This window comes from Carassius gibelio, chromosome A23 (assembly GCF_023724105.1).
Source record: "Carassius gibelio isolate Cgi1373 ecotype wild population from Czech Republic chromosome A23, carGib1.2-hapl.c, whole genome shotgun sequence".
Lineage (NCBI taxonomy): Eukaryota > Metazoa > Chordata > Actinopteri > Cypriniformes > Cyprinidae > Carassius > Carassius gibelio.
In genome coordinates, this window is record NC_068393.1 from 5,642,020 (window position 1) to 5,656,658 (window position 14,639).

At 38.1% G+C, this 14,639-nt stretch overlaps 1 protein-coding gene across 1 annotated transcript in view; it reads left to right on the forward strand.

Moving 5' to 3' along the window:
- LOC127945082 (cadherin-like protein 26) overlaps positions 1 to 5,012 on the forward strand; it is a 17,098-nt gene extending 12,086 nt beyond the window's left edge. Inside the window, exons 15-19 of the mRNA XM_052541646.1 lie at positions 276 to 329; positions 907 to 963; positions 2,125 to 2,172; positions 2,278 to 2,352; positions 3,138 to 5,012. Coding sequence (XP_052397606.1) covers positions 276 to 329; positions 907 to 963; positions 2,125 to 2,172; positions 2,278 to 2,352; positions 3,138 to 3,356 — 453 coding nt within the window. The 3' untranslated portion in view covers positions 3,357 to 5,012. The remainder of the gene's footprint in view (positions 1 to 275; positions 330 to 906; positions 964 to 2,124; positions 2,173 to 2,277; positions 2,353 to 3,137) is intronic.
- The last annotated feature ends 9,627 nt before the right edge of the window (positions 5,013 to 14,639 follow it).

Here is a 14,639-nt window from a genome sequence, read left to right on the forward strand (position 1 = left end):
TTTTCCACTTCATACATAACTCAACTATTTTAATAGCTGAAACAGTAGTATAAGCTTTTTTTTTTTTTTTTTGGAAAAGGGGAAAAAGATGGGCTAGGTATATATATGTATATATACACTGTATACACAATTAAAATCAATTTAAATTAAACATGAATAATTAATTTTAGTTTCTAATGCTTATTTCTAACCTGTTCTGATTTTAACTGTTGAGTAACAACAGGATCTGATAAAATAACAAGCTACTAACAGATTGCACATTGCTGTTGTTCCAGCCTGAGTACCTGCTTACTGATGGATACAGGAACGATTTGAGAAGCTCTTCAGGGGTGAGTCTCAAATCACCGAAATCTGCTGACTACCAAGAATTAATACGTCGTCACCAAAAACTGTCATGAAAACATGTTCTGGCGCATGTTAAAATCTGTAACACATTTTCCACCCTTCTTGTTCTTTAAATATAAAGGTTGAATTACCGGTAGATCTGTAATTATGTGGTATCGTACTAGTGTACAGGGAAGGAACGATAACAAGATAACGCATCAAAAAGATTTCAAATCAAAAGGATTGTTGAGACTTGTTGGCTTTTCCTAGTTATTTCCCTTAAAATGTGACTGATAATGAAATCAGAATGCATGAAGGTCCAGCCCTAAACATAACCACCAGCACGACACAAGCAGATCGTACAAAAATGTACAAATTATATTATAGAAGTTCATACAAATTAGCCACCAATTCAGCAAAATGTAAAATAGTTAAGCATTTCCATGAGATTGTGTTGTTTTCCTTTCTATTCAAAACATTACAACTCTTAATTCAAATATTAAAAGTAAAAATTAGTGGTTATAAGTCACATTGTTCTTTGGTGATTTTAAAATATTGTCTGATTTATGCTTTCTCTTACAGTATGGCGTTCAGAACAGCTGGCAGGAAATGTCCAGTGGTGTAGGAGTGATGAACATGGTGAGTGATCGAGACAAACCGCTGTAACACCTGAGGCATGGAAGAGCTGTGAAAAACAACAACAACAAAACGTTGCATTTTGCCTGAGGTGTTCCTGCTTCAGAGCAGTATTTGAAATGTGCTTTCATACACAGTACAGCAGGCTTTACATGTCTGAGACCAGATGGTGATCTGGAAATCAATAGAAAGCTTAGGTGTGAAGTGAATGTTATTATCATTCTGCACTATTTCTATTGTTAATCAAATGTAAATGCATGGTAGCTCTACTTTATTATAAAACTATTGAGCATACTGTACATCTATATGGACTGGTTTACAGTACACTGCAATACATTTTACAATCAAGTTTGTCAGTGTGTGTGAGGTTGGTTTAGGAGCATTTCACTCAAGACATTTTTTCTAATTCTATGTGCAATACTTCTTAACTGCTGTGTTTTAAGATCATTTTTAGTTGTAAAGCATTATTTGTCTCTGTGAACTGCTGGCTTAGTCTGTGTGCTCGCAGTAAGTGTCCTTTGGAAAACCTTGCAAAAATATGAAGCTGGTGCTTTAAGTGTAGAAATATGATACAATATATATATATATATATATATATATATATATATATATATATATATATATATATATATATATATATATATATATATATATATATATATATATATATATATATATATATATAGTTACAGAAAATGTCATTAGCTCAGTTTGAAACAATAGAAGTCCCCACAAAGAGAATTAAAAAGAAATGATAAAAAGAAATGAGTGTGTTATACACTACTGTTCAAAAGTTTGGGGTCAGGTCTTTTAGTTATTATGTTCATCAATGCTGTATTTATTTGATAAAAATACAGTTTCTAAAAGATAATACTTTATATCTGTGATCAAATCTGAATTTACAGTATCATTACTTCAGTCATCAGTGTCACATGATAATCATTCTAATATTAACACATGGGAAAATGTATTGATACATTTTTATTATTGTTGTTATTTTAATGTTTCATTTATTTAATGCATCCTTGCTAAATATAAGTATTCTTTTTTTTTTTTTTTTTTGTACTGACCCAAAACGTTTGCATAGCCGAGTAGTGTATATACAATAAACATTTTATATATGACTATCATGGATATTTAATAATGTATTTTTTTTTTCTAAAGCAACATCACAACATGTCAATGGTTCGAAGGGACAAGGAAAGCTTTAGGGTAAGTTATTCAAATAATTCATATAAATAAAGAAATGATCCTCACTAAATATAACGACTGAAACAAAATCATTCATCTAAATTAAATATCATACATGTCTTTAAGAATGAAAGCCGCCGGATGTCCCGCACACACAGCGTTGCTCGGACAGACAGGAACCTGGCAGAACACATTGAGAGGGTGAGTCCAACACACACACAACTGTTTATTTTCAGGTATCATTTACACTTATATAAATATTTGCATGAACATACTATACAAAAGTGCAGTTAAAGTAAATTTTATATATTTTTAAAATATAAAATACACATATTATGTATAATAAATAATGTTTAATTAATAATGTATTGTATTTAATATATTTATATACACGTATTTAAAGTATGGCAAAAGATTATAGAAACAGAATGATTTAAAATGTACTTTACACTTTAAATTGATAAATTGCACTTTTTAAAGGTGCACTTAAGTGTGGTCACGAAAGTGTCTTTCTCACCTGAGCAGCCTTTTATTTGATTAATATTACATTATCTGCAAGTACAGGTGTTCAGAATACTTTTATTATAAACGTTATATATGTATGTGCATATGCATTTAAAGGTAGATGTTAAATAAACATTGTTTATTAAAGCATTGTTTAATGTGAAAAAACAAACAAACAAACAAACAAAAACTTGCACTGGATGATTTTCCTTTGATATTATTGGTGGAAAGGAAAGGCGACCTTGCTTCATTCATTCAGATTGTTTTTAGTTGAAAACGCAATGCACTGGCGCCACCTATCGGCCAGATTCCTCATAGCATAACATAATACGAATATGTACAAAGATCTGCAGACTTTGCAGACACCACAAGGTGAAATCATCAGATAATGCTGCTTGAAAAAAAAAAAAAAAAAAACCTATACACTGTGAGCATAAGCATTAAGACTATGCTATTTATCTTTCCACTATGCTATTCCATAGAAAATCAGTGGGATTTTGGAAGAGCAGAGGGACTTTCCAGCTTATTCCCCGTATCAGTATGAACATGAAGGGGGCGGTAGTGACTGCCAGTCACTGGATCAGCTGACGATCAGTAACCACGGTGATAACCTGGATTTCCTGCACAACCTCGGGCCCAAGTTCAACACTCTGGGTGGGATCTGTCGACAGTCAGTGGAGAGTCCGAATATCCGGCTGTGAAAATGGATGAAAATGTGAGGCTTACTATCCTCTCACATTTCTATAATGCTTGTTGCTACAAATGGGTTCCAAGGATTTCTTACTCTTTTTTTTTTTTTTTGTGATTGATTTTGTTTTTTGAAGACAGAGTTCTAGGCCATTGTTGCTTTTAAAAATCAAGCAGCATTTAACCTGTACAGGTGCAGGATGATTGTGGATATAAACTGTGAACATTACATCTTCAGTGCCAAGACTGCCTGCCCTCAAGGAACTATGGTATACAATGTGCATTTGTGCTCACCATGGATGTGCAGGGAAGCATGTTGGGTGTTTGAAATCAAAACTCATGCCTGCATCCCACCAGCTTGTCTGAGAGGATCAGAGGCATTGGTGGCATGGACTCTAGTGGTCTTCACAGTGAGCTTCTCTCACTGATGCACTGACAAGACGGTGTTCTATTTAGATCTCAAGATAATCATAACAACAATTATTTATGCAGCTTATGTAACTGAGTGTTTGTCTGGGGTTCTCCAGCACTTGCTGTCTTTAGCCCACATATTGTTTCATGCACTCTGCTAGAATTAATTTGCACTGGAGAATTACTTGTGTATCTTAAGGGACAGTCCGGCCAAAAATGACAATTCTATCATTTACTCATCTTCATGTCGATCCAATCCTAATCCCAATTTTTTTTTTTTTCAAAATTTATGTATGTGTGTGTGTGTGTGTGTGTGTGTGCGTGTGTGTGTGTATGACCATGGACCACGAAACCAGTCTTAAGTGTCAATTTTTCAAAAATGACATTTTACATCATTTGAAAGCTGATTAAATAATGTTTCTATTGATGTATGGTTTGTTAGGCTGACAATATTTGGCCGAGATACAGCTATTCGAAAATCTGGAATCTGAGGGTGCAAATAAAAAAAAAAAAAACTATTGAGAAAATCACCTTTAAATTTGTCCCATTGACTGGACTGGATATTCCATACAAGAAAGGAACATCATACAGTACATCATACAATTTCTGAACATCAGGTTGAGTAAATAATGACTTAATATTCATTTTTGAGTGAACTTTCCCTTCCGAGCATGAAAAGAAAAGAGGTTATCAATTTAACAGTATCTGAGAGTCTGGCGGGTTGCAGTAATGCACCATTGATCATCATTACATCCCTCTTCTATTTACACTCAAAAGGCCTTTCTTCACCTGGGTTTTTTTTTCTCAAATTTGTTATACTCTTTTATTTTTTTTACACACAATTCAGTGTTCATCTGTTTCTTTCATATTGCTCATTGTATTGTTTGTTTCACCCAAATCTTTTTTTTTTTTTTCAGTAAGGATTTTTAATTCAGTCATCTTGAGGGTTTAGGTGTAGGGTGCTGCTGAGGGACTGAGGCGTTGTCTGCAATGTTCACTTTTTCTTTGAGGAACAGCCTCTCCAAAAATGTATGCGTAATATTATCTGATTTTGAATAACACTTTACAAAAATATTCAATATGTTATCATTAGTTAATGCCTTGTGGGATCTCAACTATTTTTTACAGCATTTATGTATCTAATTTGTTGTTAATTCACTAAACAATATAAATATAATTGTTAATTGTCATAAAGTACAGGAGTCTGAATTAAAATTGTAATGATGCTGAATAAATAATGCCAGTTTCTGATAACTAAATGTTGTGAGCTATTTTTTGTGTTCAGGTATTTGTCTCTAAATCTTTTACTTACTGCAGGGATTCCCAAACTTTTTGTCAGCTGAACCCCTTTGGCATGAAATATGTAGCAGACATACCCCTTTAGATTTTAATTTAATATTCATGGTTCTTTCATGTCAGTTAATGGTCACATTGTCACAGTGTCTGGGTTGTGTTCCCTGGGTGTCCACTAGGTGTCCTCTGTTCCCACGGTGTCTGTCATCTCATCACTTCCTGTTCCCTTATTTGGTCACCTTCCTCCTTGTTTAAGTTAATTGATTGTTCCCCACCTGTCTCCTGTTTCCCCATTATCCTTCTGTGTATTTATACCCGGTCTGTTTGAGGCTTTGTCATGGAGTCCTTGTCGTATGGATGTTACTTACCTGAGTCTGCTTCTCCCGTGTGTTTTGGTTTGTGTTTATGTTTTGGATTCTCTGGTTTTGACCCTGCCTGGATTGTTTATTCTTTTGGATTGCCCCTAAATAAACCTGGTTACCTGCAATTGGATCTCTCCCGTGCTTTTTTGTATCACCGTACGTGACAGAAGGACTCCATCACGCAGAGATCCAGCGGTATGCCGGTTCACGCTTCTTTCCCAGCCACAGAGCGGGAGAGAGGCGATCTCTTTGAGGGAACCCGCCTGGTCGTGTTTCGCGGGACCAGGGGAGGTCGTCGAGGAGGAGGTGGGCGAGAGGAAGCACAGCACAAGATGGCCGCCGACCCAGCGCCGCTGCAGGGCATGACCACCAACCCCACGCAACGAGGCCAGATGGAAGCCAGCCTCACCCCACAGGGCAAGATGGCTGCCAGCTCAGCACCAACGCCCAAGATAGCCGCTTACACCCTTCTCGACTACTTCGAGATGCTATCAAGGATCCTAGAGGTTCCCAAGACGGTTCACGTCATGGCTGCTGAGCCAGCGCCTCAGCACAAGATGGCTGCCAACCCAGTGCCACAGCACAAAATGGCCGCCAGCCCAGCGCCACAGCACAAGATGGCTGCTGAGCCAGCGCCTCAGCACAAGATGGCCGCCAACCCGTTGCCACAGCACAAGATGGCTGACAGCCCAGCGCCACAGCACAAGATGGCCGATTCAACACCTGAGTCTTCAGACAAGGGGTCACCGACTCGCCATCATAGAGGACGGAGGAGGAGGAGACAGGCGTCTACCATTCCTAAAAGTCCGGAGGACGTTCCGAGCAGCCAACTGTCGTCCCGGAGGACATTTCGGAGCAGGCCGCTGCCGTCCAGGAGGACGTTCCTGAGCGGGCCGCTGCCGTCCAGGAGGACGTTCCCGAGCAGGCCGCCGCCGTCCCCGAGGCGGTGCCCAATGCTGTTCCGGAGGCCGAGGCAGAGTCCGTTGCTGTTCTGGAGGCCGAGGCGGTGCCTGATGCTGTTCCAGAGACCGAGGCGGTGCCCAATGCGGTGCCCAATGCGGTGCCCGGTGTTACCTGGGTGTCCACTAGGTGTCCTCTGTTCCCACGGTGTCTGTCATCTCATCACTTCCTGTTCCCTTATTTGGTCACCTTCCGCCTTGTTTAAGTTAATTGATTGTTCCCCACCTGTCTCCAGTTTCCCCATTATCCTTCTGTGTATTTATACCCGGTCTGTTTGAGTCTTTGTCATGGAGTCCTTGTCGTATGGATGTTACTTACCTGAGTCTGCTTCTCCCGTGTGTTTTGGTTTGTGTTTATGTTTTGGATTCTCTGGTTTTGACCCTGCCTGGACTGTTTATTCTTTTGGATTGCCCCTAAATAAACCTGGTTACCTGCAATTGGATCTCTCCCGTGCTTTTTTGTATCACCGTACGTGACACACATGACATGCTGATAAATATTTTTCTTAAAAAAAAAAAAAAAAAAAAAAAGCTTTTTAGTAAATGTTTTATTGTTATTTATTTATTACCCTTTTAAGCTTTAATTAACTGACCCATATGAGTTCATGAAATCCATCGAGGTGTTTTAATTGTAAGCCATCACTTCTGGCCAAAATATCTATAATCCATAATAATGCCTCCTCCATTGAAAAAGTCCATCCTCTGTTGTTCTCTAACATAAAATCCACTCATATATTTGTTTAGAGCTGTTTTGGACTGTTTATTTGGATGCCATCCAGGTCGCTCTGCTTAAATTAACTCCTATACAGTGAACGAATAGAGTCTCATTTTCATCTCTGAGTTCGGACGCATGTGGCAAGGACAAAGAACCATCTATGTCTTCCGTAATAAATCCTCTGCGGGGATGAGAGCTGATCCATTGCTGGCTGACATGTTAAACTCTTTCTACGGCCGTTTTGAAATCAATCTAAACAGTGTGAGTCTGCCGATCAGCGCATTAGGACGCAGCAGCCAGAGCAGCGATAAACATGTGATCACTGTGTCCGAGGACGAGGGCCCTAAAGCGAGTGAATGTCAGGAAAGCAGCCGGACCTGATGGGGTTTCTGGGAGTGTTCTGAGTTCCTGCGCTGATTAACTTGCTGGCTTGTTTATATCCATCTTCAATGAGTCCCTTGCTACTTCGGTGGTTCACACCTCCTTTAAAAAATCTGTCATCATCCCTGTGCATAAGAGCAATAAACCCTCTTGTCTGAATGACTATCACCCAGTTGCCCTCACAGCAATAGTCATGAACTGTTAAAGAAATTAATTTGCTCCTCCTTCCAGGATACTTTAGACCCTCTTCAGTTTGCCTATTGTCGCAATATCCAATGATCCAATTATCCAATGAAGATGCTGTTTCTCACATCTTGCACTCTTCCCTCTCACACATTGACGGGAACAACAGGAAATAAGTAAGGCTGCTATTTATCGACTATAGCTCAGTTTTCAACACTATAGCCCCTCAGCTTGCTTCTAAACTCATAGAGCTAGTTCATCTCCAGCTCCATCACCCTGAACATAGGAGCCCCCCAGGGCTGTGTCCTGAGTCCCCTGCTCTACTCTCTCTATACACATGACTCTGTGTCTTGGCACAGTTCCACATCTATAATCAAATTTGCTGATGAAACTGTGGTTCTGGGCCTCATTCACAACAATAATGAGACCGCATACCTGGATGAGGTAGAGAAACTTACACCATTGTGCCAGGACAGTTGTCTCTCTCTAAATGAGAGCAAAACTAAAGAGCTTATTGTTCATCAGGAAGAGACAGCAGCAGCCCTATACTCATGATCAATGGGACCCCTGTGGAGAGGGTGAGCAGCTTCAAGTTCCTTGGTGTAAACATTTCAGAGGACCTGACTTGGACTACCCACATTCAAATACAGGTTCATATTTGAAAGGGGCCATAGAAAATGTACTGACTCAGTGTGGTATGGGAACAGCTCCAGTCAAGACTGCAAAGCCTTGCAGAGAGTTCTGCCCTTAGCTGAGCAGATCTCAGGGTTTGCTCTTCCCTTGCTGCAGGACATCTATTGCAAACGCTGCAAAAGCAGAGCTGTTAAAATCATCAAGGACTCCAACCACCCTAGTAACTGTCTTTACACTTTGCTGCCATCTGGTAAGCGCTTCCGTAGCCTGATGGCAAAAACTGAGAGAATTAGGAGGAGTTTCTTCCCCCAGGCCATCAGGCTCCTAAACTCAAAACCAGCCTCTTAACCTCTACATGTCTCCATTTAATATTCACTTAATAAGTAAGACATTTATCATTCCCTACCTCACATTGACATATTGACAGTCACAACCTGTTTGTACATTTGCCTCTTGTACATTCCTGTGTATATTAATATTTAAGACTACAGTATACTTTCATGTACATTTTAATTTCTATACTTTAATTATACAGTATATTTTATACTTATGTTTATTGTTTAATTTTCTTTCATTCTTTCATACCTGTATATTCATGTATATTTTCATCTGTGTTGTATTTTTTAATAATTGCACTGTCCATGGAGCGGACCTGACTTTGTATACATTCTCTGTATAATCGTGTATGTGACGAATAAAAATCTTGAACTTGTAAACCTACCCATTTTAGTGATTTTCCCCCATAACTTTTATATGACTGCTGTTCTAAACACCTCATGTTTTACTAAATATCCAAGGGCAGATGAATAAGATCAGAATATCAGTTTCTTAAAATAATAATTTTAAGAGAAAATGTCTCCAAGTTATGCATGTAACTGCATCGAAATGCTTTGGGAATGCCCCTGTGTGCCCATGCTCTGAATGACATGTGACATCAGTACAATGGAATGGCGAAATGTCACGGGCGGGGTGACGTAGAGACCAGAGAGGTTAAAAGCTCATCTGAAAGAAGCAGCATTAGCTTCTGTGTTTTCAGCAAGTACTCTATGTGAAACATGTCAGTCTGATTTACTTGTTTGTATTAACAGTGCACAATCATTTCTATATGGCAGGCTAAACAGACAACACTTTAGATCGTGTGTTCTTCTCTGCCCATGCTAAACTTTACTTCGAGAAGTGTGTCCGGGTATGCAGTCGCTACGCTCCCGTCCCACTGTTGCTGAGCCACAGTGGCAATTGGGATTGCATATGAATCTATCGCTTTCTCAAGGTTCGGAAGCCCTCTGTAATGATACAGAAGCAAAAACTGTGAGGTTATAGATTAAAATCTTGAATCTTGTCTTAAACAGGGTTAAAACCCTGATCTCCTGGACAAATAGCTGGTTCTCATCCTCGGTGTGCTAACTCGGGGTTAGGGATTTACTGAAAACCAAGTGCAGAGAAATAACAAAATCTCAAGAAGACGAGAGGTATAAACTCCAAGTAGCCTTACTTGTAGAGATCCAAGAAACAAGGAACAAAGTACAAACAAAATACAGAAGCACAGCTTCCAAATGTCAAAAAAAGGGGAAAAATAAAACATGCACAATGGCTTACAATAGACTCGCTGAATGCAACAGACTGAACAAAAAACAATGGCTAAAGGCAAGCTTATATAGGGTCCTATACAGGTTAGTGTCATCAACAATGATTGCTAAGTACAGAGTTCTTGCTCATGGTTGCCCCTGGCAACTGGGAGGAAAATTGCAGGCAACAGACCTCCTGTGTCCCCTTGTGACTGGGAGGAATACCTCTGGTCATGGTAGGAGTGTGACCCCTAGTGGTTGTAGGAAGTATTGCTAGCTGAAGTCTTACACCTGCTCTGCAGTCTCTTCCCCCTTTGAGTGAGTTTATGCTGCAGCTATCTTCCTCGAAGCAGGCTGATATTAGCCATGATGTATATGAGACTGAGGACTCGCCATCTCAGTCTTTTGCATATGAAAAGCGTACTGCATTTTAGATTGCTCGTTTCTCCCTGCCATCACTATAATTAGGTGTGGGGATTCACCCGATTTATGAGTGGTCTGTTTTGGAGCAGAGCACTCACAGTCAGCTCTTAAAGGTGCCATATGCAAAAATTGAGGTAAAAATATCTAAAAAATGACCTACAGAGAAATAAGGGCGATGATGTCATAAAAAAAGGTAAAGTTATATTGCTGCAGAGATATCAACCTTAATTAGCATTACTAGCCCGACAGGTGTCGTAATACCAGTTTCGGCCATGGGAGGTGGTATGCGGGCAACATAACCACCAGCCAACCTGCAATACACGGCTTGTGGGCGTACAAGAGTCAATTGCATGTGTCTCACTGTGAATGCTTGAGAGTTGGCAGCTCTGATTACGTTGGTTGGCGCTAGCTTGGTCAACATCAGCTGTCTGATGTTGACCAATGATGTTGACAGAATGATGTCTGTCAAATTAATTTAATTCAAATAATGTGTATATACAACTCGAAATGTAATATGAACAAAACGAATAGGAACATATTCACTGGTAAAGGTGAAAAGGAGTAGCTTGAAGATGTCATGTTTCAAAATCACTTGACATCACCCAACATTTCTCTGGAGGCAAAACGTCCTCTTAAGCTTCGGCTATGGCTGTAGGGTTGTTGTCAAGGTAGGGGCGGAGCATAGAGACTATGCCGTTTCTCGTTTGTTACTCTAGAGTAGACCAATTCACTTTATTGAGGCATACTGCCCCCATCTGGTATGGAATGTGGAGTATGACTTGATTTTTTTGCCAGACATTACAGATGGCACCTTTAAAGGGGCTGGCTTTGTTCATTTATAAAATGTCCCGAAGTGTGTATTACCTTGGATGTTTAGCTCTGCTCTCGCTGGCATTTCTTCTTGAAGGAAGACAGTCTTATGCATTATATAATCAAGTGTGATTAAGAGGATGGGAACACAAGGGCGTTCCCAAAGCATTTTGACACAGCTCAAGTTCCTGAAGGGGAACTACATGATTAAACAGTGGTATGCAATTACTTTTGTTATTAATGGGTGACAATAGGGTTTAAGTTCACCCATTAATTAACATTCTGTCAACATTTATTCATCCTTACTTTCCTTCGTTCTTTCTTTCTTATTTTTTCATTGGGTTCCACATAAGAAAGTCACACATGCTTAAAACAACATGTCAAAACATTGCCAAACTCATCACATTGTTTGCATTTCTCAATTCGGTCAACTCCTATAAGATATGCGATAAGATTTTGCAATGTTAAACAATAGGAAAGTTCACCTGCATGGGTGTGATAAACACTGATAGACTGGTTCTGCCTTTTTCTTCGGTATCTTGTCGCTTCAACATCCTGTTGAGAAAAATTACTTTCCAAGGTAAAATAAAAACACCAGCTTTATTGTAAATAGCTGAATTTTAATATTTATATTTAGAATGGGTTCTTCAAAATAAACAGAGTAAAAATAGTGGTTAAGCAGAAACCGGTGGTTCATGGTGCAAGAGACCTAAAAAGAATGTAACTTATGCAGTTATTTTGTGACGTTAGTGACGTGAAACTAAACTAAAAAGGCCTACTACTATGAAATTGTGTAATGTTTTAGGGTTGAAGCATCTATTTCTACTTGTTTATCATATGAGTCATTATTCTTTGGTTTCAGTAGTAACTATTTCAGTACTGGTATTTCCTGAAATCTAAAAAAAAAAAAAATATTATCCTGGACTCACTATACTCTCAATTATCCATTCACTGGGGACCTAATGTCCCTTTTAGGTGTCACGCTAGCTTCATGTGGATCTTATGATCACAAACTCGCCAGTCTAATGTTAGTCAGAGGGTTCTACTGCTTGCTTACAACAAAAAGTGTAGTTCACTTAGTCCTTTCCCATAAAACTTGCTAATACCAGTGACAGACAGAAATCAGAAGGTCTCCGATGATGTGCCTACTGCTCCTATCATTCTCGAGCCTTCAGTTTGACCTATCCTAGCCGTAAATCTCTGGTAACAAAAGTCTCCTCACAGTTTACTATTCAGAATGATTTCAGGAGAATTCAGAATACATCAAATATAACATTTATTATCAGTCAGGTAAAATTGTATCATGCCAATTACATAATGAAACAATTAGAAGGCAATTTAGAAAAGATAATGCAACTGTGAATCACATTGTAGCCGGTGGCAACCCGCTCTCGACATAGACACTGTAGCCATATAGGACAACAGCCAAGAGTTCCACACAGGAGACAAACAAATTTAACATAGTCGCATATGTAACAGTTATCCTAATTTAAGACACACAGACCTAAATGCATAGCAAAGCACTCAGGTGTTTTAGACAATAAACTTAACCAGCTTATGTGCACATGTAGTAGCACAAACAACTATACAGTGTGTTCTATGGGCACAATGTGTTTAACACAGTTACATTTTTAAATCATACCTGACAGCAAAGAGGCAAACAGCAGCAAGAGTTCTGGTGAAGACCCCCCATTCCCCCCCACCCCCATTTCAGTACTGGTATTTCCTGAAATCTTAAAGCTACAAAAGGTTTCCTCTGAAGAAGCCCTTCTTTTTACACATCGCCTACCCACAAGGATACGTCATTGTTTATCTAAACATATTCAGGTGCTGCTGGATTCTCCACATTAGTCTAGCATAGTTTTAAATGGTAACTTTCTGTTCATGATTCCATGACGCTTTCTGTGAAATGACTTATCTTCTGTGGAAAAATGGGTGGGAATGAGTTAAAAAGTTTCTTTACATAATAAAACGTATTGCTATGAAATACATAGAACATTAATGGCAACTTGAACTGAGAAACAATTCAAAAAGTACTTTGAAACTGATTTTTTTTTTTTCAATTCTATATATAATTTTAAAGTTAATGAATCTTAAATTGCAGAAAGTGTCTCAATCATCAAATTCCCATTTGTTATAGAAAAATATAAATATAAAAAATATCTGAACTTTACATTGCTTTTGGCTTTGTAAAGATCGCTGCCTCACATGCCTGGGCATTTAGCATGCTGGGAAGATGATCATCTCGGAATCGCGGGCCAAGCTCTGTTACCTCAAAGGGCCAGAAATCTGTTGCTTAGACTGTATACTTTATACACTCACTCTTTATTGGTTGATTTGTTCTTTATAAAAATAAACAGAAAAACCAATCCAATAATTTTTTTCATTGCACAGTTACATGATGTGTGGGTTTTAAGTTTGATTTTCTATTCAGTTTAATGTACTTTATTGGCATACACTGAAAAAAAAAAAAAAAACGATAAGTAAATTTATTTAATTTTTATTTGGCAAGTTTTTGCACAAGCATTTTTCAAGTAAATTTTACACATTTGGAAATTATAAATATACTAAATTAAGTAAAAATAAAAAATGAATAAGTACATCTAACTTGACCTGTTAAATTTGATTGAGTAAATTTAAATTAAATTATATTAATGCATTTAGCAGACACTTTTATCCAAAGCGACTTACAGTAAATTCAGGCTAACAAGTTTCACCTACCATGTGTTACCGGTGAATCAAACCCCCAACCTTGGGCTTGTTAAAGCAATGCTCTACCACTTGAGCTACAGGAACACTTCAAGATTTTGTGAAAATTTCACTTACAAATCTGATATAATTAAGTAAAATCAGTTGTTCTTTTAAATACATTTTACTTGTCTTATGCATTGCTGGTAATTAATTTGATTTTATTTTTACTGTTATAATTTCACAACAATACAATGTGTAGTTAAGAGTCTTTTATTAGGAACAAATAATGCAAAAAATAGCCAGCACACAGAAATCTATGATACTTAAGATCACTCTAAAATAGTTTAAACAGCTTAAGCAATAGTAAACATCCATGTTCAATGGCATATTAAACACATTACAACTCCAACATTAGCAGTTCTATGCATAAATATGACAGCTTCTTATTCTCATTATCAAAACATGACTAACAGACTGCAGTTACAAATAAAACCTGTTAACTAAGCCCCTGACCCCACCCCCCAAAAACTCCTTGGGAATTTGGAAAGGTTTTTACACAAACCTGAAAAAGAGATTCTAGAAATGTCTAAATGTAAAATTATTTTTTTCAAAACAGTTTTATCAAATGAGGGTAAATAGAACTCACTTCTGTCCCTTTTAACCAGCTTACAGCAAAAACAGCATGAAGGACTGGATGCACTTGATAAATATTCTGCAATTAAGAAAACAGACAAAATAAATTGCACTGTAAAACCCGACAAGTAACTTAACTCAAACCGTTTGAGTAAAAAGATTGCCTCGATTTAAACCATGTAAGTTTTAAAACTTTGCAATTAAGTAATTAAGTGATTAACTTAGTGCTGATTGAACA